General features: G+C 38.9%; 1 protein-coding gene across 2 annotated transcripts; it reads left to right on the forward strand.

Moving 5' to 3' along the window:
* Nucleotides 1-68: 68 nt before the first annotated feature.
* On the forward strand, nt 69-27990 carry LOC105216375 (uncharacterized). Of its 2 annotated transcripts, none has more exons than XM_011190834.3 (6): nt 69-401; nt 15415-19593; nt 19662-20352; nt 20508-20664; nt 20757-23650; nt 23817-27990. In XM_011190834.3, the coding sequence occupies exons 2-6, from the start codon at nt 15549-15551 to the stop codon at nt 25432-25434; spliced, it is 9405 nt and encodes a 3134-aa protein (XP_011189136.2). In that variant the 5' UTR covers nt 69-401; nt 15415-15548; the 3' UTR covers nt 25435-27990. The 2 variants fall into 2 exon arrangements, with proteins under 2 accessions (XP_011189136.2, XP_011189137.2); XM_011190835.3 differs by lacking the exon at nt 69-401 and adding an exon at nt 537-764.
* The last annotated feature ends 4 nt before the right edge of the window (nt 27991-27994 follow it).

Here is a 27994-nt window from a genome sequence, read left to right on the forward strand (position 1 = left end):
ATTAAAATCTACAACACGGCAGCTCTGTCGCTTCAAGTATTTTACAAGCTGGTAGCACTGTTGAGTGCTTGTTCTTCAGTGTGCCATAAAAATCCGTCTGGCAAAGTAGATAAAGTGCACGAAGTGAATGTTTGTGTTTTCGCGTATTTAGTGCTATTTTAATTGAAATGTGTAATAAGTCAAAATAAATATTAACAGTAGTTATCAGTGCAGTTGATAAGAACATTAGTAAGCACCTGAATCAGGTAACGACGTTAACGAATCACACCAACCATCTTCGCCATATAGTTAGATATATGCATATGATGGCGTACTCGCTGATGCAGTGAAATATTGTAGAAGCAACGACGACTCCCAGAAGTTTTTTTTTTCAAGAAGAATATCCAAAGGAAAGGAAGAAGGTATGTGGGATGATAAGTATTCGCATACCTTTTTTAACACACAAGCAGTGCTGGTGTTGCGCATTGTGTGTGCATGTGAATCAAAGTTATTTTACTAATAATCTTGCGCAAAAATAGTTTGTGAGTGAGTGAAAAAATAAGAAAATTTTTATATAGAATAAAAACAGGTATACATAATCATAATTGTAAGGATGTGTGTTTGCTCAGGAAAGTTGCAAAGTATATGAGATTTAAGCACTCAAGTGTATGTGAAAAATCAATACGAACCCTCGTACACCGCCATCACCGCCCTTCAACCATTCACGCCTCCGTTTGCAGGATACGGAATATGTATGTATGCATGGTTGGGGAAGTTGGGATTCTGTGAGTACACAAATTTAATGAACTTAAATTTAATTCTAAAAGTGACATTGAGGTTTATAAATTTATGTGCAACAATTCAACTAAGCACTATACAAATTAAAACACATAATTGTGTTGTTACTAATAGTTTAACAAGGCGTATAGTTGTAAGTCAATTAATTGAAATTAATCAATTGAGCGTTTAAATAATACCTAAAATGGAATTGTTCATAAATATAAGGTATTTATGTATGTGTACATGACTAAAAAAATAATAGCTGCTTATATATAATATATTAAATGGTGTATGTATTTATGTACACATTTTCAGTTATATTTTTTCATTTACTCAGTTCCAAAGTATGGTACGGATACTGCTTTTAACACTACTAAGCTCATCTTTATTATTTTTCCGCTATATCAAATTGTTGCTGCCCCTCATCAGCTTGGACATATTCGCTCATCCGAAACGAACTTGATTGTACTACTCTTGATGCACTTTTTACTGTTGCTGGCAAAGTTATTTGTAAATGAAGTTACCTACCGACCAACACACATATGTACATACATACATACATTATATACCAACGTAAATTGTTGATTTGTACCTTTGCCTTTTATTTCGCTCTTACTTTTAAAGTTGTTATTATTTTCCCCTTTTACTTTTACTTTTTCTTTTATATAATAATTAATAAAAATGAAAAAAGTGCTTTACAAAGTTTAATATGCAGGCGAATGTTTGTATGTAGACTTATGCGGATTTCTTCCACTAGATCTCCATCAATTCAACTGGAGCACACACGTTTTGTTGTTTTTATTTTTATTTTTTGTACATTTTGCGTAATGAATATGCGATTTTGCCCTGTTGCTATCCCCGAATTCGTCTTAACTTTGTAAGTTTTGTAAATGCTTTTGTGCAGTTCACTTCTTCCATCATTTTCGGGTTATGTAGTAATTCTTGTCCGTTGGTCATCGATTGCTGAACACCGGTTGAAAGTACGGAGTATGTCTTTTTGAAGGTTGCTTTACTTCGTGTCGTACATACATAGTTGTTGCACTTTTGATACTTAAATACATGTGCATATTTCCGTATAAATATTATTGAGACTGCTTTAGGCATAAGCCTGGAAATGGAAGTAATAAAACAACTATGCATTTCCATAAATTTTCACGTAGATTTGTATGTATGTTTGTATGTCAGAAGAAGCAATAAAGTTGTAGCTTATGTTCCGAACTACGATCTTCGCCCATGGATCGTTAAACCCACTGTACTACCACACTATTATACGTCGGCGCCGTATGCCTGCCTTTTTATTTTGCATATAGAACTGTGTCTGAGGAAAATTACCTACATACTGACATACACCTACACACACGCACAGTCCACTGGTAAGTGCAAAAGACCGGCATTTATGTATTTACTTTGTGCATTCACTTTTGGTCGTATTCTCTTTCAATAATTAATTGGTCGACAACTGAGTCATACGCGTGTGAGGAGGCATTCATCCAGCCAACGAAACACAGCAGAGCATACTTGCATTGTTGATTCCAAACGATTGTGGAATTTGCATACACACACACTCACACATACTTGTATGTAAATGTTCAAATGATTTTTATGAAGACGTTCGCACTTGCTTATAGTTTTGCTGTGTAACATATTGTTTTTGTTGTAAATTAATTTCGCACAAGTGTCACATAGAACTTAGTTATTTAATTGGCGACAGTTGCTATTTTCGTACTGCTTCGACGTGGCGATGCCTTGAATATTATATGATTATATTGTGTATTCCTGTTCTATGTATCGGAATTTAAGAAATTTTATAAGGAAAGGGAAAAGCAATAGGGCGCCTAAACTGTAAATACAGACGGAATGACATGCTTATGTGTATATAAAAGTGATAAATAAATAATTATTTTTATTTTGAGTGTTATAAATTATAAAATTATTGATAATATTCTTGCTTTTTAATATACAGTGCTGGGCAAAAAATCCGGTCAGTATGAAAATTGAAAATATAAGCTAAAATATTCATTCTAGATAAAACTTTTTAAAGAGGAATTTTTTGTATTTGTAATAAGAGATGAAATAAATTGTTAGCAAAAAAGTATTAATACTAAATTTTCAAGGATGAACTTTTTTCAAATTTGGTCAAATTCTTAAAATTAGGGATATTCAACAAAATTGTTCACAAAATTTATAAAAATGGTAATATCAAAGTGATTGTTTTTATTTCTTTATTTTTAGTCTATCTAGTAGGAAATATTTCAATCAATACTTTCTTGCGCTTCCTTTTGCCTTAATTACCGCCCTAATCCTTGCTGGTATGGACGAAATGGCATTTTGGAGTAATCCGACCTCCGTGTCATCATACCACCTACTCAAAAGGACGGCTTTAATTACCGCCCTAATCCTTGCTGGTAAGAACGAAATGGCATTTTGGAGTAATCCGACTTCCATGCCATCATACCACCTATTCAAAAGGACGGAATGAAGTTTTTTTGATTCCTCGGCTTCTGTGCGGCTAACTGTTTCTTCATAATCGCCCACAGATTTTCGATCGGGGTTAAATCGGTGCTGTTCCCAGGCCACGTCAACTGATTTATTCCAATTTTTAACATAAAATCGCGTTCCTGTATAAAAACAAGGGAGTATGTCAAAATTAGTTCTGAATGAGATTCACAACAGATAGTACAATTTAAAAAAAAATTTTACGATTTTGGATATGTGACATGGCGCAGTATCATCCTGAAAGATCACGTCGTTTTGGTGCTAATACAGTCCTTCGATGCAGGGTATCAAATTGGCTTCCAGGACTCTTCCTTCAATTAATCCTTTTTAGTCCATTACATTCATTTAATTTAAGAAAAACTCAACGGTGAGGTATAATTTGGGTTATGATATACAGTGGAACTTCTCTAACTCGAATCACCACAAAAAACTTCGAGTTAGAGAGACTTCGAGTTATAGAAATTTTCATTAAAACATAATTTTTTCAAACAACTATAAAAAAGAGATATAATAAAATTTTTTGCCTCGATAGTAAAATTTTAAATGTTGTATTCCCTTTTCGAAAAGTTCGATTTATGGAAGGAAATTTGTATGAAATTTGATTTCTATTGCCAATTCAAGAGTTCGAGTTATGGAAAACTTCGAGTTATGGAATGAAATTTGATTTCTAAACGCTATTGCCAATCCAAAAGTTCGAGTTATGGAGATCTTCGAATTATAGAAGTTCGAGTTATGGAAGTTCCACTGTATTTCAAATAGATTTTATGAACTATTTCGCCGATTGTCATTAAATGGTTTGGCATGAGTTAAACTGAAACCAGTGACAGACAAAGACCTGGAAATGACTCGATAAATCCAAGTATTTACTCTTCGAATGTCCTCTTCAACCCACTCATTTAACGAGAATTGCCTTTTTAATCAACCCATTCAAAACTAGTTTGTTTTCAAAGCTTAAAAAACCTAATTACTCACTAGCATACCTTATCATAGGTTTATAGTATAATACCGTTGGTTAAACAACAGAACAATAGCGTAAATCAATCATTCGCCATAATTTCTATATCCTCTGACTAAATTCATTATCAGTAATGTGACGTACATAAGTATTCTCAAGTTCTTCATAAAATAGCAAAATATTGTATTTAGTCCTCAAAAGAATATATATGTTTATTTCGCGTGCTTTCAAATGAGGTCATTACTCCAAAATATATACATACACACAAATATACATATGTACATTAATCAATAAGTTATAGTTCTGCACTCGCAAATTATTAGACTCTTGTGTCGTAGATACATACATACATATGTATATCATTAGTGACATCAAAGAGACTAAATAAAGTAGATATCAGCAAGATACACATAACATGTACCTATGTATGTATGTATACATGCATATACTAAAATATTTTGGATTTTCGGCAAAAGTTTTGACGTCTTTGCTTGCCACAAAAAGAATACTTGGCATGTTCTTGTCATTCAATGTACATTTCTACATAAAGTTTACGACTTACGTTGTCTTTATACATATGAACATACTTTGGGAATCGTAAATTTGTGGTGTATCTAATTTGTATGCAGACAAATAGTTCATATTACATACATATGTACAATATTTGGCTTTGCTATTCAATAATAAAGAAGACTTTATCGCTATATACTTCAACAAGAATATTAGATTCGGTTTGCTGGAGCACTTTAGATACTAAAATATTGTATTTTTATTATTATTATGAATTATTAAAATTATTTCGAAACATGAAGAACTTATTGAAGAACTCTTCAATATACAACTCTTCAATATACGTATTTGGAATTTATTTGAAAATTAATCTAAATTTTTAGAAATTCATTCAAGCATCTAAATGCATACTTGTTTTATAAAAAATTAATTATACCCTGAACAGGGTATATTAAGTTTGTCACGAAGTTTGTAACACCCAGAAAGAAGCGTCGGAGGCCCTATAAAGTATATATATAAATGATCAGTATGTTGAACTGAGTCGATTTAGCCATGTCCGTCTGTCTGTCCGTCCGCCCGTCTGTCTGTCTGTATATATACGAACTAGTCTTTCAGTTTTTAAGATATCGTTTTGAAATTTTGCAGATGTTATTTTCTCTTCAAGAAGCTGCTCATTTGTCGGAACTGCCGATATCGGACCACTATATCATAAAGCTGCCATACAAACTGAACGATCGGAATCAAGGGCTTGTATGGAAAACTTCCGCATTTTACTACATATCATCACGTAATTTGGTGTGAGTTATTGCTCATAGAAATAATTTAATCTCCAAAAAAATTGTTCAGATCGGTTCACTATATCATATAGCTGCCATACAAACTGAACGATCGGAATCAAGGGCTTGTATGGAAAACTTCTGCATTTTACTACATATCTTCACGAAATTTGGTGTGAGTTATTGTTCATAGAAATAATTTAATCTCTGAAAAAATTGTTCAGATCGGTTCACTATAGCATATAGCTGCCATACAAACTGAACGATCGGAATCAATGGTTTGTATGGAAAACTTCCGCATTTTACTACATATCTTCACGAAATTTGGTGTGAGTTATTGCTCATAGAAATAATTTAATCTCCGAAAAAATTGTTCAGATCGGTTCACTATAGCATATAGCTGCCATACAAACTGAACGATCGGAATCAATGGTTTGTGTGGAAAACTTCCGCATTTTACTACATATCTTCACGAAATTTGGTGTGAGTTATTGTTCATAGAAATAATTTAATCTCTGAAAAAATTGTTCAGATCGGTTCACTATAGCTTATAGTTGCCATACAAACTGAACGATCGGAATCAATGGTTTGTATGGAAAACTTCCGCATTTTACTACATATCTTCACGAAATTTGGTGTGAGTTATTGTTCATAGAAATAATTGAATCTCTGAAAAAATTGTTCAGATCGGTTCACTATAGCATATAGCTGCCATACAAACCGAACGATCGGAACCAAGGGCTTGTATGGAAAATTTTCGCATTTGACGTGGTATCTTCACGAAATTTGACATGGATTACTGCTTAAGGTAATAATATAATCTCCGAAAAATTGTTCAGATCGATTAACTATATAACCTTAATGTTTCTATGAAACAACCCGGCAAAAAAGAATTAGTAAAATGTTTTTTTTTTACTTACTTTTTCTTACGTCTTCAGATTTGCTTAAGCACATAGTTACTAAAAGAAATGCGCCTGTGAAGGGTATATTAGTTAATATGTTCTAAACAAAAATACACCATTAAATGTTAAGCTCCATTATTTCAGCTAACATAGTAATGTTTCCGGTATTATTTAAATCCGTTCTACATTTATAAACATGAGATTTTAACACATCCCCTCCGACCCACCAAACACCCATCCACCCACACAGCGGTGCATACATATTAACAGCATTGAGCAGCTGCGGCACGGCTTTATCAGCGTATACGGCGGAAATGCGGCATGCACGAATGTCAAGGCTAACATTTCTATGAAAAATATTTCCAAATCTTTGCATCAATGTACAAATGTTATTTATTTCGTTGCACAAACCGCTACACTACATACATACACAAACACACACACTCACAAACGAGTGCATGTGGGATTGTTTAGATATTTTAAAGCTGTGAATTTATAGCGCTCCCTTTGTGTGCCCACACAACTGATGCCGATGTCGATGCGCGTACACAAATCACATTCACATATTTATAGCTAGCTACATGTGTGCGCATATGCGCGAGCTTTTGTATGACCAAGAAGACGACGCAGTTCAACTATTTTTTCCTCTTGAACACACACGCAAATTACCAGCGTTTTCAGCGCGTGGAGTGCAGTGACAGGTTGAATATATCGTACAAACATACATACATACATACGTGCGCGCCTAGTTATAATGCAATAATATTATTTTTCGCAGCATTCAAAGCCCAATGCACCCAGAAATACATACATCTATGTATGCGAATATAAGTTTATTGTGTACATTTCTTTGGTCCCATGTGGGCGCACGCTAGTTTTGTGACTCTTCCGAAAAATATATCATTGTAATTACACACAAACATATACACATACAGTTGCAACAGAAATATGAAAATAATATATAAATCAAAATTAAAATAATATACAATTTACATTTGCATTTGTACAGTGATAGTGATAATTATTCATGAAATATTTGAAAGAGTCGTTAAATAATATAAAAGGTTTTTCATTAATTTTTTTAAAGAAAGCCAATTTCCTTATTATAACTTTGATTATAATATACGACAAAATTGACTTTTTTCTGAATATTTGGACACATCAATTTTTCCCAGGAGATTAATCATAAGTACAAAATTACATCCTCCGATTTTCGAAGTTAGCCTCCAAAATTGAAATATTCGGTTTCGAAATTCGAAAAAAATGACTTTTTAAAAAAATTATTATTAATTACAAGACATAGTTACAAAAAATATAAAATATTGAAATGTAATATATATTTTCCTCTTAATTTAATGGTATATAAAACTTTTGGCTCAAGTTTGATCTTCCAAAAAAAAAAAAATCAAAAAATTTCATAGCGAAAAATACTGACGAAAAAGTTTTATACACCATTGAATTAAGAAAAAAATTTGGATTATATCTATATTTTGGATTCTTTAGTATATCCTCTAATTAATAATATTTTTTTTAAAGCCCTTCTTTTCATCTTCGAATCTAAATAATTCGATTTTGGACGCTAACTTCGAAAATCGGAGAATATTTTTTTACCTATGACTCAATCTCCCCGAAAAAATTAGTATGGTCCAATACTCAGGCGAGTGTTGTTCAGTGTTATTATTGAAATATCGTATTTGATCGCCATTTTCGGAATAGTAGTCGTAGATGCTTCTCAAATTTATTTAGCTTCTAAAGTTTTTCATCTTCCATGCAACTATTCTAGCCTGTGTCTAGGCCTCTAAGGTCAATGTTTCATTTTTGAAAAAAATTTTGAAAAATACTGTCAAGTTTTCAGTCCTTAGCTGGTTAACAATGCAGATTTATTCCGGTTTCTGTGGTTGAGATAGAGTTGTGGACCTTTCCAACACGCCCCACAGGTTCCCTGTTCCCTCGAGATCTTCCTTTTCGTCGACTGAGGTCGTTCTTAAAAATATAGCGATAAAAGTGTTCTGTAGGAAGAAAGTGGAATGAGATTTCTGTAACATTTGAGTGAAAAATCCTTGGAGAGGTACGGACATAAGATAACATCCAGTGAGAGTTTACTGGACTTTGTGAGAGAAGGCTCTGTATGTAGCAAAAGGAAAAAGTGAGTTTATATAGTCATACAGAGACCAATTTTGATAATTATAAAGTTATTTTTGATAACCTAGTATATTCCTTTGGAGAGACGGTTGTTTTTTTTAAGTTAACTATCTAAGATTTTAGACTGTCAGAGCCGTATCAATACTTCTTTATTCAACATTTAAGAACCAATATATTTCTAGTTTAAAACTTAGCTGTAAAGTTTTTGTCAACAACTAATTTATTTACAACAACAACAATATTATTCCTTACATGGAGTCCTTCCAAAATTCGGTAACACTTTAGTAGTATTATCAACTGTAAAATTTACTTAAAACCGAAACGAGCTACATATATTTTATTCAATTTCATATTATATTAGACCGTCATAACCTCAACATCACATAGGACAAAATAATTTCAGACAAATTAAAATTGCATGTCCGCTATTCGTACATTTTGTGAACACTGTTAATGCATATCCGTTTCGGCGAATGGAAAATTAACTACTCTATATCCACATATGATATGTATGAATGCATCCAATAGCAGCAGGTGCATGCAACGTGAGACGACAGTTGCTTGCTGGCAATTATGATGAAAATTACCGCTGACAGACATTCAAACTGTCAAACATGCCAAAAACAAAGCGCCACCAGCAAACCAGCAATTGTAACAAACGAATTTGTATTGCAAATGTCAATGCAGTGTGACAGCGCATTGTTGTTGTTGATGTTTTTCACTTAATGTGTTATTCATATTTTTTTATTATTTTGTCCACTGCATGATGATGACTTTGGCTCCGCGTCTTCGGCAAGCCAAACTTTTTTATTTTTATTTTATTTTATTTGTGCTTTGCTGCTGCCGCTGCTGCTGCTGCTGTCGGAAGTGGCCAAACAAACCACAGCAATTTGTACGCCGGCTGCGACGCCACTCTTCATGCACTGGAAACTCCTTCATCAGCGACTTTCTAAATAGTGATGGCTGCGATTATTGTTTCAGTTGCAGTCAATGTTGTTGTGGTTATTGTTGTTGTTGTTTGTTATGCTTTTGGTGCTATAGATATAGTAAAATATTGTGATAGTCCAACATGTGGCAATAAACATGTATGTTTGCGCGGTGTTGTTGTTGTTATTGCTACATGCTGATATTGATATCGCGCGTGGCTCGATTGTATTTTGTTATTGTTGTTGTTGCTGTTATGGTTCATGTATAAGCTGATTTGCCAACTTTTGGTGAATTCATTCATAGCGGATTGCATGCAGTAAGTCGTTAGTAAGCAGCAACAACAACAGAAAAGGAACAACAACAATAGCAACTATTGCTCAGCTTTAGTTGTTGTAGTAACAGAATTGCAGATTCATTCTGTTATGCTTATACTTCTAATTTATGTATGTATGTGTTTACTTATTTTTGGTGTTTCTGTTGTTGTATTCTTTATTAGTTGCAGCAGTACCAGCAGCAGTCGCAGCACCTTTCGTTTATTGCATATAAGAAGCATAACAAATATGAACACAATGCGCATGCGCCACACATTATCGCACCTCGTCAATAGCACGCACACACACATGCTTACATTCACACCAACATTGTTGCAGTTAGCAGCACTGCAACCGCTAGATCGCGGCAAATCCAATCGCATCGCTGCACAACGCTTTTCCATCGCTAATATATATATGTATGTATGTGTGTAGTCGCATTTAACGGTTTTACTGCAAATACTTGCATTCACCGCACACTCGTCGCTTGACAGCAGCGGCAGCAGTAGTGCAGCAGCATCGACAGCGGCGTGTGCGCCACATTTTCAATCACTACTCGAGACCATTTCAGTGCTCCGGCAATAATTCCAAGTGTCTGCGTCGAGCAATAAGTGCTGAAGAATCGAAAAATATACATACATAGATAGAAAAAATATTGAAAAATATGAATATTCACAAATGTGAGTGTGTGTGTGTGTAGTGCCAAATATACATACATAAGTGAAGTGTCAAGTGTAACTAGTGGCCACGCTTACAATTTGTAAATGGATTAAATTTTCGTTTTACACCAATATGATTTTTTTTTTGTTCTGACACACACACTTACATACATATGTGCCTATATGGTGCGTCTCGGGGCCATCGCGTCAATTGAAAATTAAAACTTTATGTAAATTCACTGTTTCTCTGTGTTATAACACTTCCATTTCAAAGACGTTTCAATGTTAAAATTAATATAAATTACAATCAGAATTTTCGTAAGTGGGCGCCGTTGTAAAACTTGTGTGCAGTGCATTTGTTGTGATGACATCGTGCGATATAGATATACATACATACATACATATTTATGGCCTAAAATTCACTAAAATACACTGTGCTGCGGCAATTTGTATATACATAAATACAACAATAATATATTCTATAATTTATTCAAATGAGCTTTTATTCAAAACTGTGTGTGAAAAATTGTGAGAAAATATTTTATTAAAGTCTCTAACTAAAATAATTATTAATAATTAAGTATTTGTGTACATATATGAGGAGGTTGTAATTGATTTAGACGATCATACAGACAAACAAATACAGATGAAAGGTAAAAACTGTTTTTTTTTAGAAATTAAGCATAAGGTGCTTCAGTTAAGAAGTATTTTACAGAACAAACTATATTTTTAATTAACAAAAATAATAATAATATTTTATAGAACACAAAAATGAAAAAAAAAATATTTTCTAAATCGGTTGGCTTGTAATTTGCATAAGGGGTTATATGGGTTTCGTGGGTTCAAAAATTATTTTTTGGCTTATTAATTTCTACGACATCTCATGAATATTATCCTAACTTTTCAAGTCGATCCGAATAATAGTTTCGGCGATACAGCCTTTGGAAGGTGTGTGCTCCAAGTCAGGTATTATTGTTACTCAAAACTTTAAACGCGTTTTTCTCGGAATCGTGTTTTCAAAATCGGTGGTCAAATGTTCTCGAAAACTACTCAACCGATTTTGATGAAATTTTGCACAGGTGTTCGAGATACAATTTACTCGTGCTTGAATGAAGGATTTTTTGTTTTTTTTTTTCAATTACAACTATTAAAAAAAAAAAAAAAAAAAATGTCAAGCAAATTTGACCGAAATTTTTAATTTTTTGTAAAAATTTCTGCCAAAATTCCAATTTTTACTTTTTTTGTCTTTCGTTCAAGCACGAGGTCTTACATAAAAAACTTATTTTTGTTTTTCCATTTTGGATGATCCTGTCAGGAGTTATGCTGACAACACGGAAGCACCTTTATTCCGAGGAGTCACTGGAAATGACGTCACAATGGTTTCATTTTTTTTTTTTTTTAATTTCAGAAATTATTCTTTAAATATGTATCTATAAGACAAAAAACATTATAATTGAAAAAATAATTTTTTACATAGAAAAAATTATTGAAAATATGTCTTTTTTACCCGACAAAAGCCATGTATGAGGGTCATCCAATGTGACGTCCAATTTAGAGATTTTTTTTAGAATTTTATTTTTTTCACATGAGATGACCCCGTTAAATTCAAAAGAAAAATAATCATTTTCCTCTTTATGAAAATATGTCATCGAATCTCCGAAATTGTAAGAATTATTATTATTATAAAACTATGTTTTTTAATACTATATTCGAGTTTTTTAAGCCAATTTTTGTTTTAATTTTGTGATTTTTCGGTTTTCGATAAAAGAAATCTTAATGCTTTTTAGTGTTATGTCTGTGCTACACATATCTAAATATACTTTACTGAACATCTTCTTTATTGTTGTACTTTTGTTGTTGTTTTTTGTAACGAAAGAAAAAGTTATTCAAATATTTTTTAGAAATGCTGCTTACCCTTGGTCTTGGTCCTTGGCCGGCAATATGGATTCGTTCTGACTACGTTCATTATTTTGTCCTTAGCCTATTTTATGCACTTTAGGAGTGGCGATTTTTAAAGAAATCGATTGGCAATCGTTGCCTACATTTTGGCGCGGTTCTTAAAATTCGCATAATTTGATTATGAAACTTTAACAATATTGTTTTTCAATTCAGTTAAATCAATTGCCCCACAGTGGATTCAATTTGTATGGATAATGTTTCTGATAGAAATTATATAAATTTTTAGAGCAATATGACTTTCAAAAGTACATTTATGTTCTTCACTTAACAGTCGAAAAAGTATCATAATTTGATGCCATAATTGTAACACCTTCGTTTATATACATACATATGTGTATGTGTAAATGAGCCTCTCCCATGCAAAGCTTGCAACATTTCCCCCCACACACACTCAACAACAACAAAAATTATGTTGTGTCGAGTAATTCAATATGCCTTTTGTAGGCGAAGCAAAGACAAAAACAAATAAAAAAATATGCGTTTTTATGCTGAGATTTTGTTTCGAGTGATTTATGATTGCACCGTCACTACAAGTAGTGTTCATTATATATTTTAGAAATACATTTTCTTCTACTCTTTTATTTATGTACCCCGCATATGCAGGCATACTTCAATCTTCTCTATCTGTGCGCAGCAAACAAAAAATAAACTATTGAGATTGAGATTGACGTGATCCGATAAGTGGTCGTAAAACACTTGAGAATCCAGTACGGAATTCTTCAGCGAAATGAAGAAGTCATTGACGTTTCTTCACTATTTAATGAGTGCCAACTATTCATAATTACTACATACCGCAACAACAACAACAACAACAACAATAGTGAAGTGTAGAAATTTGTGTCAAACAAATTGTTGTTTGTTTTTTTTTATTTTTTACAACATTTACAACAAATTAAAGTTTTAAATGTGTGACTCTAACATTTTTCACTTTAATTTGTGAGTTTGTTTGAAATGAATTATGAATTTTACTTTGAGTTTATCGTTCAAGCTGGTTTTGCAGTTTTTTCAACTTTCTATGTTCTTCTATTTCGCCAACATTTCACTTTCGCTTGCTGGTTTGGGTTTCATATTTTTTACGATTTTACATATGAAAGAAGAAAAGTTTTTTTTTTTGCAAAATAAAATCTATTAAGATTGTCTCTTCGTTGATTTTAATTCATTATCATTGATATTCTTCGAGATCTTAAGCCCGCGGCATCTTATGAATATTCTAATTAAGTTTAATTTATGCTTCTTATGAATTGAAGAGTATTTTTTAATGAAATAAAATGCACGAACGAAATTGTGTGGTACAATCATCTACTTTAGAAGGCATGACCCATTCGAGATGTCCGTTACATAACGGGTTCTAAGTACAAGGCATCCTGGGAAAACTGAATCTTATATCGTAAATTCATCCGTATATTTCAATGTGACTCGGCTGCAGCTTTTCCACGTTCAACCTCATAATTCTCAACGTGTTTATTCCTAAACCGAAGATATCTGAAAGAAAATCTGCTCCACCCTTATATTCCTATTTTCTTCGATTTCAGTAGTACATAAACGATATCAATAAAGTAGAAGCTTATACTTATTAGTTCATTAATCAACTAAATTTGACTACACATTACTGTTTCCTACCATTGTCTATCCTACATATTGCTGCTCCGCTGTATGTAATCGTCTAGGCCTCTAAAAAGTCTAAAATGTGTTTAATAGTTAAACTTCTATAATATTTGTATTTATTTATAGCTTTATGTCTTATGCCTTGATGAGCGATCTATTGTGAATACACATACACGTATATATCGCCTGCGTGCCTATAAGTACTCTTTAATGACACATTTATGAGCGATGAAGTGATTAGTATTTTTATGTTGTTATTTTTCAAAATTGGGAACGCATCAAGGGGATTTTGAAACGAAAACTAAAAATATTTCTTTCGTGTGGGATACTGGGGTTTTCAATTGGACGGGTGCGATGTTGGGATTGTGTATATGCAAGTGGGAAAAATTTGACTGTTTCAATCTTCATTATCTGTAACTCAAAGTAAAGCCAGCTGTAGATAATTATTTTTTGTTTCGAAAATCGATGGAAATTTGTACTCTATGTTGCCTTGTCTATATTCTGAAGTAACATAGATTTTAAAAAGATCCGATGCTTATATCCCACGTTTTCACTGGGGTTTCAGCTTCGGTCTTCTATGGGAGTAAGATATAATTGACACCTATTTCCCATAGAAGACGGAAGCTGAAAATCCTAGGAAAACAGGGGATCTAACAGCCGGATCTGTTTTAAAATCTTTGTTGAGATAAAGTAGTGTTTAAAGAAGAGTTGAACCTACCTATAATAAGAATAACTCCTAAGGGACGAATAAAAATTACTGCAGATGTTAAGTCGTATATTTAAATCTCAAGTCAACTCGAAAAAAACACGCCATTCGATCCTCAAGGTCCAATTTCCTGGTATATTTTGGAACCAAAAATAAAGTGATTCGTAGAGTTTCTCTTCATATTTTATGTGTGGATCCGAACGTTACCGGGCTAATTGAGAGTCCTACGGGTCGAAACCGATTCATGACGACTAACGACTGAGAACGACTAAAATTAGAACGGAGTAAAAAAGTTGGATAGCAATAGCAAAATCTCTAAAGTTTGTATAATCCTCAAGAACTCGGCCAAATATCTTTCTTCTGCTATCATTAGCCCATCCCGCTTATCTGACCCTTTGATATGACTCTTCTTCTACACTATACCATTTTCAAGCATTTTTTGTTTTGTATGGGTGTGAATGACTAATGCGAGTGAGCAAGCATAGCTGTAAGTTGCAGCGTAGCACTCTAGTACTCTTGTACATGCTCGGGGTGCATTCAATTGAAATGAGTCTTACTCGTAACTAAATAAGATCAATTGCAAAAGGAGGAATAAATGAACGTGTGAACTCATTTAAAAATAGCCACAACATACATATACATACTCGTACCTACCCATAAACATACATACTAACACGTTCTAATATCGCTCTTTGTTTGCATTACAGTTGCCATTGCAACGTCGGTGGATATGGAAGATTAGACTGAATCGTGCAGCTAACGCTCGAGACGCGTGCTTGTGCGTTTCTCTTTTATTGTTTCTTCAACGAAATTCGACTGAAATTGTACGAAACGCATAGAAATGTTTTCCTCAGCATCGTCAGCACACACACATCGCGGCAATAAGCGCGAGGCCAAATTGAATGCTACAACCGATTTGGATGATGACGATGACGACAGCAGCATCATTGATGACACCGATGTGGATGTAAACGTCGACGTGGACGTCAACGAGGTACCCACACAGAAGCCACATTTTCTAGACGATGCCATGCCGCCACCCGAAATGATCGCCGACTTCGAGCGCGTGCTAAGTTTTGGCGTAAAAAAAATCGATGGTGGCACACTTGCAACAGCCGCACCTAGCAGCGGTGAGCAATTGAAAATGGATAAAAAGTATGAACGCGACGGTGAGATTAGTGACTATGAGTTGGCCGCGAGTGGCTATACAAAGAAAGAGTTCACACAGGATGACAATACGTTGAATCTGCCAAGTGGCATTGGCAAGAGCACATTTTCGAAACCAAAGCATTTTCTCGATGAGAATCCCATACCGCCCGACTACATGTTGCTGGCGACCGCCGCCGACCATGACTTGCGGCGCGAGCACCGCAGTCTAGACCGCAATTTCGAGCGGCAAGAGGAGCAAGAGTCCGCACTAATCGCTGGCCAACTGATGAAGAGCAGCAGCAGTAGTGGTGGTGGTGGCCGCAAGAGTTCACTGGATCGTGGCGGTTATGGAGGCGGCGGCGCACACAGTACTGGCAGTCACAGCGGCAGCATGTCGAGCTCGCGTACTTCACGTGAGCGCAACAAGGAGCTCACTTCCTCGTACACATTGTCACGTTTTCTACACAGCGCCGAAACGCCATCGCCACCACCGGCGCTGCAGCGTAGCATACCGAAGGGCGGCGCCTGGGCGAGCAGCAGTGGCAGCGGTAGTTGCAGCTTTGACAGACTTTATGGCAGCTTGCCAATGGCACATGCCAGCGGCAGCACTAGTGGTGTTGGTATTGGCGACAGCAACTGCGCGTTAGGGGTTGATGACATTGTCGACGTCGACCGGCTGGGTCCAAAAGTGGAGTGTGTGTACTCGCTGCTCTCAATGTTGGGCTCCAATGACCCGTCGGAGATGTCAAAGAAATTTCTTGAATTGTCGCGCACACCAGAAACATGCAGCGCGCTACGACGTGCCGGCTGTGTGCCGCTGCTCGTGCAGATGATGCACTCCGATGGCGAAGATAGTGTGAGAAAGTGCGCCAGCATGGCGTTACACAATGTCGTGCACAGTCATATGGATGAGAAGACGGCAAGGCGTGAAGCGAAAGTGTTGCGTTTGCTCGAACAGATATTGGACTATTGTAATTTCTTGAAGACGCTGCTGCAGAGCGGTGGCGAAGCGATTGCCGATGACTCTGAACGGCATCCGCTGGCGGCGATATCGTCATTGATGAAGGTGAGCTTCGACGAGGAACATCGTCATGCTATGTGCGAACTAGGTGCACTGCAGGCAATACCGAATTTAGTGCATTTGGATCACGCTGTGCACGGACCAAAACCGGAGGATCAGTGTTGCAATTCCTTGCGTCGTTATGCACTAATGGCGCTTACAAATCTCACATTCGGCGATGAACACAACAAGGCCTATTTGTGTAGTCAGAAGCTGTTCATGGAGGCTTTGGTGGCGCAACTGGACTCGGCACCGGACGATTTGCTGCAGGTAACCGCCAGCGTATTGCGTAACTTGTCATGGCGCGCCGATAGCAATATGAAGGCGGTGCTGAATGAAATTGGTACGGTGACGGCATTGGCGCGTGCCGCTATGAAGAATAAAAGTGAGAACACACTCAAGGCGATTTTGTCCGCCCTATGGAATCTGTCTGCGCATTGCAGCACCAATAAGGCGGAGTTCTGCGCGGTGGACGGCGCACTCGCCTTTCTCGTCGACATGCTCACCTATGAGGGGCCCAGTAAAACGTTGAAGATTATCGAAAATGCCGGTGGTATACTACGTAACGTCTCTAGTCACATCGCAGTACGCGAACACTATCGACAAATATTACGCGAACGCAACTGTCTCTCAATACTACTGCAGCAGTTGAAATCCGAAAGCTTAACGGTGGTCAGTAACTCTTGCGGCACATTATGGAATCTATCGGCGCGTTGTCCGGAGGATCAAAAATTCCTGTGGGATAACGGTGCAGTACCAATGCTCCGTTCGCTGATACACTCCAAACACGCCATGATCTCAGAAGGCAGCGCCTCGGCGCTCAAGAATTTACTCAACTTCCGACCGGCAGTGCAGAGTCAAAATCAACTGGATCCAATTGCGCGTTCGATGGGTCTACGTAAGCTGCCAACGTTAAATGCGCGCAAACAAAAAGCGTTGCAACAAGAACTCGGCGGCAAGCAGCATGCTGAGACATGTGACAATTTGGACATAAGTGCAAATGGTGGCATAGTCAAAGAAGATGGTCAACTGTTACAACACACCACTTTGAGTGTCGTAATGCATGCGCACCGGCAGCGCTATGCCGCCGCAGCGGGTAGTGCTGTGCCACCAGGTACTTCGGTGCGACTCACACGCTCCGCCATGCTCACCAAGAGTGAAAGTCGTGACTCAGTCTTCTCCGCAAAGTCGGATACTGCTTACGAGAATTTGATGCGCTCCCATTCGGCGTCGGATGCCAATCGTAAAAAGTTGCCATACGCGGCAGCAGCTGCAGTGGCCGTTTACTCGCTTGAAGATGATGCGGAGCCCACAGATGTAGAACAGCCCATCGATTACTCGGCCAAATATTGTGAGAAAGATGCAAAAACACGGGACGAGCGTATGACAAAGCCCTCAGCTGGCTGCAGCAACAACAGCAATGTCACATATCAGGAAACTGACTTGGATCAGCCGACTGACTTCAGTTTGCGCTATGCCGAGCATCAAATTGAAACCGAACTAGATGTGTTACCCTCTGAGCGATCAAACCGCAGCAGTAAAATCACATCCCGAAGTAGTGCTGCAGCGGTCAACTCGGCACCACCGAATCGCACACAGACAGCCGTAAATGATGGCAATGAGATACTGCTGATACTCGAGGACACCGTTAAATGCTACCAAACGGAGGATACACCTTACGTCATATCCAATGCTGCGTCAGTTACGGACTTACGTCAAGCCGTAGTCAAATCTGAAGCCACCGGAACGTCAGCTGTCTCTGAAAAACCAGCAGAGAAACCGAAGAAATACCAAAGAGTACAACAGACGCACAACAATGCCGGCGCACAAGGCAGTACCGCATATGGCTCGGGCTCCTACACCCCAGAGAAGCCGATCAACTATTGCGAAGAGGGCACGCCCGGTTATTTTAGCCGTTATGAATCGCTCAGCAGTCTTGAGGAATCACCGCCAACACAACACACACAGAACAAAGAGGTAAAAGTGCCACAAACTAAAACCGACAGCAACAACTCAGCCAAGAAGAGCAACAGTGAACTCGATGCTGATTTAAATTCTCACACCCGGTTGACGCACGTCAACGTCCCTGCCGTACAAAGTAGTGGCAATGCTACCACGATGAATTCAGCACAAGAAACGCCGCTTATGTTTTCACGTCACAGCTCGATGGATTCGCTGGTGGAGGAAGGTGAAGATGAGATTGGAGTTTGCGATGACAAGAGTTCGGTGGTTAGTGACTTCAGTCGCCTGGCTAGCGGCGTCATTTCACCGTCGGAAATTCCTGACTCGCCTACACAGAGCATGCCACAATCGCCACGTCGTAATAGCAACGCTGGACAAGTGAACAGCAGCGGCGGCAGTGGCATGGGTGCATTTCTGTCGGGCGTTTCGCCAATGGCTGCGCCACGTGGCACCGCCGTGGGCATTGCTAGCGCTGCTGCTGGCATTGGGCTGCGCGGTAATATTGCTGTGGGCGAGGAAACACAGACCAAAAGACCGCTGCGTAGCGTATTCGAAGATGATCTGAGCACTTTTAATGTTGAGAATACGCCGGCGCAATTCTCGTGCCGCACCAGTCTGAGCAACCTGAGCATACTGGATGATGAAAACAGCCTGCCGCCATCGAGACAAGCCATTGAGGGTGAAAGCAACACTCAACCCGCTATCGTGTCCGAAGGTTTGTTTACATTGCTTACGAATACTCATTTTAGTATGACTTTCATTTTAATGTTTTCTTTACAACAGGTGAGGAAGAGGAATCGGGTAACAACATCGACGACATATTGCTGGCCAATTGTATCAATATGGGCATGAATCGCACAACCATAACAGCTGCCGCGTCGAAGAAATCAATGGCGCGGGCAGCACGCACTCAATCCGGAGGAGACACACAGTTACCCGCCGATGAGCCGAAGCATTACTACACCGAAGACACACCGGCGTTGCTCTCAAAGGTTGGTAGCAATACAAATTTGTCAGCAATATCCATCTGCTCCAGCAATAATATGGATGAACTAAAGGAACTGCAAGCACCGGCCACAATAAGCGCCAACTCTGATAACAGGCACTCGCTTACTTTGTCCGACGACGTATCATCTAATGCGTCGGAGAGCGGTGCCACAGGGCAATCGTTCGATTTGTTGCAGCAATGCATTGAAGTCGGTATGAAAAAGCCGAATACGCAACCGAAGACACTCTCAAGTGAGGCCAGCGTGCAACAGCGACCGCTGCGTCCATCACAGACGGCCGATCCCATAGCCATGCTACGACGTGGTGGCAACGTGTTGCCGCCATATTTGCCTGTATCCGATGAGATGAGTAAATATTTGGTGGAGGATTCACCTTGTAATTTCTCTGTGGCCTCGGGTCTATCCAATCTCACTGTGGGCTCTAGTTTGGTGGGACCCGCTGTACAACTAAAGGGCAACAAAACGAGGTTAGTTAGTAATATTAAATTATTTTTGAAAAAATATGGTACCGTTCTGGTAAGCAGTATGAGTTTTTACTTTATTTATAAGTTTCAAACACTGTTTCTAGAAAAACTCGATAACTTGTCAATCTATATTTATTATCTGTTTTCTCAAACATCAGCGCTGAAAACTCTCCTAACATGCCTGCGACTGCAGAGGCTCCGCCGGCTATTGCTGTGGCGCCAGAAGAGGGTGCACGTATGGATCAAAAATGGCAGGACGATTCGCTTAGCTCGCTGTCCATCGACTCTGAAGACGACACGAACTTGTTGAGTCAGGTGAGTAACGAATTATAACCAAAACCATTTTCAGTGCACCGAAAGTTACAGCAACATTTCTTGTTATTTATTCCTCTTGTCCAATCCCTCAGGCTATTGCAGCTGGTTGCAGTAGACCCAAATCGAATCTTGGTTTTAGTAGCACATCGTCTACCAACAACAACAATAACAACAATCGCAACAAGCGCATATCACTGTCCGCTTCACAGCCCATACCCATCAATGCGGCCACCTCGTCATCCTCTCTGAATTCGAGCTCCACAGCGCGACACTACCAACGACAGCAACAACATCCAAATGACCGCAGTGTCGATCATACTTCCAGCACAGCACAGCGTTATCAAAATGGAAATGACTCGTACAGTTCGGTGGATTCGAGTGACTCCAACGATAATCAAGCCAAATCACTTTTCGAGCTGTGCATACGCACCGGCATGCATAAGCCTACACGTGAAGCTGGCAACCATCGACGCCAACAGCTAATCAGTAATCGACGTGGTGGGAGCAGCACCACGCAATCGAATCCAAATCTCAAGCAATTCGATTCGTTGCCGCTGCAATTGCACACGCAAACGAAACCGACGCCAATGCCGACCAACGTCGCCACGGCATTACCGGCCACAACAACAACAGTTAATCGCCATTTACGCGAACGCGAGCGCAAAGATGAGAAACTACTGCTGGAATGCATCAACACCGGCATTTCGAAGAAGATCGGCAGCAGCGCTAACAGTGGCAGTGGCGGTGTCAGTCTGGGTGGTAGCACTGCTACGGCTGCGACTGCTGGCCGGTACGCAACCGACAATAGCGCACATTCAATGTCTATGCCAATATTTAATACGGGCGATGGCAGTCACAGCACTGGGACCGGGTCAAAAAACGTGCTGGCTACGTCTGCAGCTGCACGGGCGCTGTGTCACCCACACGCGGCTACTTTATCCTCAAGTGTGCACAGCACAGCAGCTCCAGACGTAACAAAGACGAACAACACCGGCTACAACAGCAACTCCACCACCATCAACAACAGCAGCAGCAACAACAACAGCTGCAACGACACCAACAACTCGTGCAACAGCGTGAATTGTTGGGAAGTGAGGGACACCAACAACGTCGACATCATAGACGCAGTAAAAAATCAACCAGCGATGGTCACCACCATCATAGCACACAGCGACGCAAATCTTCCAAGTCACGCGAACGCAACAGAGGAACAGAAAACGAACAATATTGGGTATAAGCAAGAGCAAGAACTGGAACATGACGAGCTGAATAGTCCGTCTACTTCGCTAGACAACACTGTGACCAGCGACGATTCAAATGAGTCGTTCATTATAGAGACCACAGTTTCGTTGGAAATGCGTCAATCGCGTACTTCGCCGCCACTTACCACATCGCAAAAACACAAAGATCCCGATTTAATGTTAAAGTCCGTGGAGCGGCTAACATTAGAGTTCGTCTCTTCAGCCGAACAACTGCGCACCAACGCCACCAATGTGGCTGCGGATTGCAGTACCGCTGAGCAACAGCGCGTGACATCTGTTGGCACCAGCATATCCATTGGCGGCCACTCGAACTCCAACAACACCTGGAACGAGGACACCTGTCCCAATGATGATGTCTCGTTTCCCAGCGTTAGCGTTACAGCGCCCGTTGTGGCTTCGTTAAATTATGACGATGACGAGGATGATGATGACGCAGATCAGGCAACCGAAGCGGATCACAAGGACCTGCATGATTTCGCTGAAATTACACCAATAAATGAGGAGCAGCCGCAACCGTCCCTCTTACTGCTTGAGCGCGCTGAAACCGCTACACAGCCCAGCTCACTGGAAACTGAAACCGAAACTGACACATTGGTCAATGATGGCCGCAGCCTGGATATACCTTGCTATAATGCAACGCAAGAGTCGACCACCAGTAGCGGCATAAACTTCCAGTTGGGCGGTGCTGTACAATCAGCAGCGCTTTCTTTGGGTGGCCATCATATGTTATATGACAGTAACTGCAATGCGGCTGCCGCAGCCGCACAAGCCGCCGCCGCGGCCGCTGCTGCAATGACAAACTCTACCATCATAGCCAATGAAGCGCGCGCCTTAGCTGAGAATCTACAGCATGGCGGCAGTGTGAGCGCTGATGATGACGAGAGCATTGATTTGACATTCAGTATCAACAGTTTGGATTTGGAGAACATACGTCCACCCTCGGGTATGGAATCGCTCAACATGTCTGGCTACTACCAGCAGGAATCGCAGTCGAATGCTTACCACTCGCTTGGAGTGCTGCAGCGTCGTAGCGGTAGCACGCCGCAGAGTCCGCAAATGATGTTACGCTCACCGAAGTTTCCACGCAAGTCGCTGCCGCATGGTTTGGTGGCGAAACGTGCACTGGGTCAACTGCCAGCGCACCTCAGCGGCAGCGCGGAAAGCGTAAATTCGAGTTGTAATATGTTGGAGAACATCAAACCGCCATCATTAATGGACGAACTGTTGGACTCCATGATAAGTGTGGCTAGCATTCAATCGGAGGTGGCAGACGGAGAATGCAGCTTGGCTACCACACTATCGGCTGCTTCGAATTATGAGACGGCGGCGGGTGGACAAATGGAGTGCGGTGATTATGATGATAATACCGTTACGCTGCAAAGTTGCTGTGAAACCATGCCACACGATATGGATGTAGAAGAAAATTCTTTCCACAGCGGTGCTGGCAGTACGCCGTTGCCAACCGACGATTACGAATTCAGTTCTGCCGAGTCTACGCCACAAAAGTCGGCTGCTTCACCAACGCCGCCAAATGGTGAAAAACGCACACTGACGCCAAAACAGAAACGCAAAGTGGCCAAAGACCGCTATCGCACCTACACGATATCCTCCACATTGGCGGCGAGTGAGGAGGAACGCCAGCGTTTGGAACTTGCTGAGGCACAAATGACAGACGAGACGTTGCAGATCGAAATCATCGAAACGGAGGGTACCACTAATGGCAGGTGAGTCTTTATGAGTTACCTTGGAAAACAATGCCTACAATTAGGCGCATGTTCAAATTGGCACATTTGCGAACAAAGACACATACATAACGGTACCGATTATATAATTAAATGTTTTCTTGTTTTTATTTATGATTTTAATGTTACGTTACCACTTTGATTGCAGCTCCATCAGCCGCCGACGAGCAGATGCCGAACGCTATCGAACCCAAACAATTGTCTATACAACTGAAACCACAACAACAACGACAACCACAATCAGAAGCAATGAATTAGAAGCGCAAGAGTTGAACGCAAGCGCAGACGAATCGGCCGGACCGTATTCTTTAACTTCCACAGACGACTGCCCTTCGGAAAATATGTCTTCGTTACGCGAATTGACACAAAAGTTCAAATTCATCAATATGCCCATACGCACATCGAAATCCGCACCAGAAGCCGAAGCTACTGAGGTAAGAGGCGCACCCGATAGTGGCGACTGCTTAACCAGCATGGAATGCGATCAAAATTCCGACACCGAGTCGCGCCATGATCAGCAAGAAACATACAACAATGTAGAAAATTATGATGACCAAAGTGAAGAAGACGAAGAAGCATCTGAGGATAGCGAATCGGAGGATAAATCTGTCGTAAAGCCACCAGCACGTGCGCGTATCGCCAAACCCATAGAGATACCTGACATACTAACGGCCGCCAATGCCGCTGATGAGCAGGCGAAAATAGTGCGCGGCCGCAAGAAGCCGACCTACATTTCACCCTACAGCATACAATACCAGCGCAACATATCGCCACAAACACGCGTCGCCACAAATAAAACACTGCCGCAGCAGTCAACTGCGACAACAGCACAAACAAAGACAGCCAGCACACGCTTGGCATCACCGAAAAAAGCGCAGACTCAAGCCAGCGCGGATACAAAATCGAACGCGGCACAACAAGCGGCAGCGCCACCTTCACTCGAACGACAGGGCACCTTCGTACAAGAAGAGCCAACGATTGCTACATGCCAAGTGCCAGTCGTTGTGTCGGAAGTCAAAGCGGCGTTACCACCAAAGACAGCCACAACAGCGGGCGGTAGTCCACAGCGTTCTTCGAAATTACCAACAAAACGCGCAACAGCCGCGGCCGCTTCCAAAACCAACACAACGCTTATACAACCAGCCACTACACGCAAAATCCCAATTGCAACCAAATCCAGTTCCCCCAAACATCGTAAAGTAACCGCCACCATTGGCGCGGCGACAAGCGCCGGCATGCCGCAGCGCTCGAATAGCAACGCGGCCATACGTGTGACCAGCAGCGCGGCGCGCATTACACGTGTCTCGGCGACAACGCCACCAACGCGCAGCAACTCCAACCTGAACAGTCGCGATAGCGCAGCAACGGCGGCGGCGACGGCAACCAAGAACGCGGCAGCGAAAATCAATCAAGCGCAAAGTCGCATCGCCAATATTTGGAAGCGCGTAAATGACGTCAAAAGCAAGCAGCAGGAGCAGTATAAAGCGCCGCGCGTCAATGTCGCACGCGGCACCACGGCCGTGGTGAGTAAGTTGAAGTCACAACAAACGAAGTCATCGCCCGCGTTAAATGCGCCGAAGACGATGTTGACACAGCGCACGGCCACCACAACGCAGCAGCAAACACAACAACAACAAAAGAAGCAAACGCTCATACGCAGCTCAACATTTGATAACACGCCGAATGGCGGCGTCGGTGCGCTCCAAAATGTGCCGCCGAAAGTGGCTGTCAATGCAGGTGCAGGACAGCGTGTCGGCAGAAAATAAGTGAACGCGTAAGATTTTGCGTGAAAGTGCAATTAAACACAATTTCAAGTATTGGAACATTCAATTGGCAGGCGGCGCTGGGTGTAATAGTAATATTATATATAGAGACGAAGTGTGCGACGCGTCATAAAAGTATTGTCTGTAATTCGCGTAACAACAATAACAACAACAAGCCACATTGTAACGACTTTTTAGCAAATCAATCAAATCAGTTAGTCAAAACTAAGCACTTAAGCGCATTTAATAAGTATCTCTTTAAGTTAGTCTCTAAACAAAGTAGTGAAGTAAATATATAAAGCAAAAAAGAAAATGAAAATGAAACAAAAGCAAAAAACACGCTGAGAAAAGTTAACGAAATGTACGGGAAAGCTCTCACACAAGCCACAATTCGTTTGGGGGCGTTTAATATAACTGCAATGTAGGCCAAATTACGAAATAGTTTAGAAAATACGAAGAAGAAAGGGACAGCGCAAAGTAGTCAAATATGTACAGTGTGATGTACATATATATATTTGTATGTGTAGATAAGCATATATGAAATATGCTCACGAAAGCAATGAATTTTGATAAGAGTTAACGGTAAACGTACGTTGCATACAACGCATATATGCATGTATATGCTCTTGCTTTATGGCTATCGATTGGAATTGTATGTGTTTGCATAAATTCTTGCCAGAGAGAAAAATATAGCAAGAAAAATGCGTTCTAAACATAACCAAACATTTCTTTAAAAATATTAATTCTTTAAAAATCATAATTATTTAAAATTACATTGATTTTGATTTTGTTACTAATGTTTGTAATTAAATTTTGCGATTTTCTAGTTTGAAAAACAAAAAAACAGTTACTGTCTTATCAACACACTCGTTTTAAGCTATTCGTGTATATGTGTACAGTCGGCTGATAAACGAAAGCTTAGTCACTTTTCATGCGTTGAACAAAAACTAATTATCGCTAAATTAATGATTCACCATAAATTTGATAAATATTCAAACTGCCAAAATTTAATTGCTTCCGTAATGGCGAACGTGTCTTCGTTGACTTTGGTGTACGGGGAAAAAAAACTTATTTTCCACATTCGTTAATAGTACTTTGCTTTTGTGCTTATCTATATGACTCTATAAATATATTTAAATATGAGTAAGGCTGATATTTGGCGTAGTTACATGGGCAGGCATATTTTATACGGTTTATTGCGTTTATTTGGTACAGCTTACTTTTTTTGTTTTAAATAACAGTGGCGCTTTGTTGAAAGCAGAAATTATGAAAATTGTTGTATTTGCGATCTTAATGCTTGATTTCATCCAACATTTTTAGATGTTAACTGACTTCAAAAATTGAAATTGCAAAAAATTTTAGAAAAAATTGTTTTATTTTGGAAATTGCAAAAATTTTTTTTAAGTTTTGTTATTTTCATTTTTCAAGTTTGATAAAATTTTTAAAATGTTGTTTGAAATCTGTTAAAAAGCAATAAAGTCGTATCAAATGCAAAGGTTTAACTTTGGAAAAGCTTGATTTCTAAATATTTGTGTATTAAAATTTTGTAGAAATCAAGTTTGCAGTTTCAAAATTTTCGTAGTAATGCGTGAAAACATTGAAGAATTAAAACTGATTTTAATGGTTTTTAAATGTTAAATTATTTAAAATCATTTTAATTTTTCACAAATTCGCGTTTTTTAACTGGCGCTCAACAAAGTTGCTTAAAATACAACAACAAATAATATCTCAGTGTTTTTAAAATATTTTGGCTCGTTCATTTTTGAAATATATTTTTTTAGCTTAAAATCATGCTAGTGTGCATACTACAAACGGCTGCTTATCATTGATTTATTTTGCAGACTTTAAAATTGAAAATTTTTGTACAACAAAAATATAAAAAAACTTTACTGCAGAAATTTGTTTTTGTTTTTGTGGCGAATATGAACTGTAAACAGCAAATATCGAGTTATTAAAAAAATGTGGAATTACGAAAATTTAAATATTTTCGAAAAATATTATTTACTTGCATTGAGAATGAATTTTAAGGCTTGTAAAATAATATTTTTTTACAGTTATTATTTGTAATAAATAAATAAACTTTGATTTAAAATTTCTAATTTTTTATTTAAAATTTTCTTTATTTATTTATTATAAATATGCTTTAAATATTTGTTTTTTCTTTTTTATTTATAATGAAAACTGAAAATTTGCTTATTTATAGTTCAATGCGTTATAAAATCTCTCTAATTGTGCATTAACATATTCCATCACTGCACTTTAAACATTACTACTTTACATAGACCTACATACATACATACATACTTATATATTTACTTTGCTGCTAGTTAGCGTTGCTTAATAACTTACTCTATAAGCGTTCACGAATTTTTCGTACAAACCAAATATTAATGTTTAATTTTCGAAAAAATCGTCACTTTAGTCTTAAGCCAATATAGTCTTCTGTTTAATTTTAAATTACTGTTAATTTTAAAGACTTGAATTTTTTTATACTTAATTACATACAAACATACATATATGTGCGTCTTCGAAGTTTATTGAAATAAATACATACATACATAAA

This window comes from Zeugodacus cucurbitae, chromosome 2, assembly GCF_028554725.1.
Source record: "Zeugodacus cucurbitae isolate PBARC_wt_2022May chromosome 2, idZeuCucr1.2, whole genome shotgun sequence".
In the NCBI taxonomy this organism is placed as follows: domain Eukaryota; kingdom Metazoa; phylum Arthropoda; class Insecta; order Diptera; family Tephritidae; genus Zeugodacus; species Zeugodacus cucurbitae.

Excerpts from the sequence above, each read along its gene's own strand:
- LOC105216375 (XM_011190834.3), top strand. The coding sequence starts at position 15,549 with ATGTTTTCCTCAGCATCGTCAGCACACACACATCGCGGCAATAAGCGC. Across the intron at positions 19,594-19,661 it reads ACCCGCTATCGTGTCCGAAG|GTGAGGAAGAGGAATCGGGT; the intron begins GTTTGTTTACAT and ends TCTTTACAACAG. Across the intron at positions 20,353-20,507 it reads CTAAAGGGCAACAAAACGAG|CGCTGAAAACTCTCCTAACA; the intron begins GTTAGTTAGTAA and ends CTCAAACATCAG.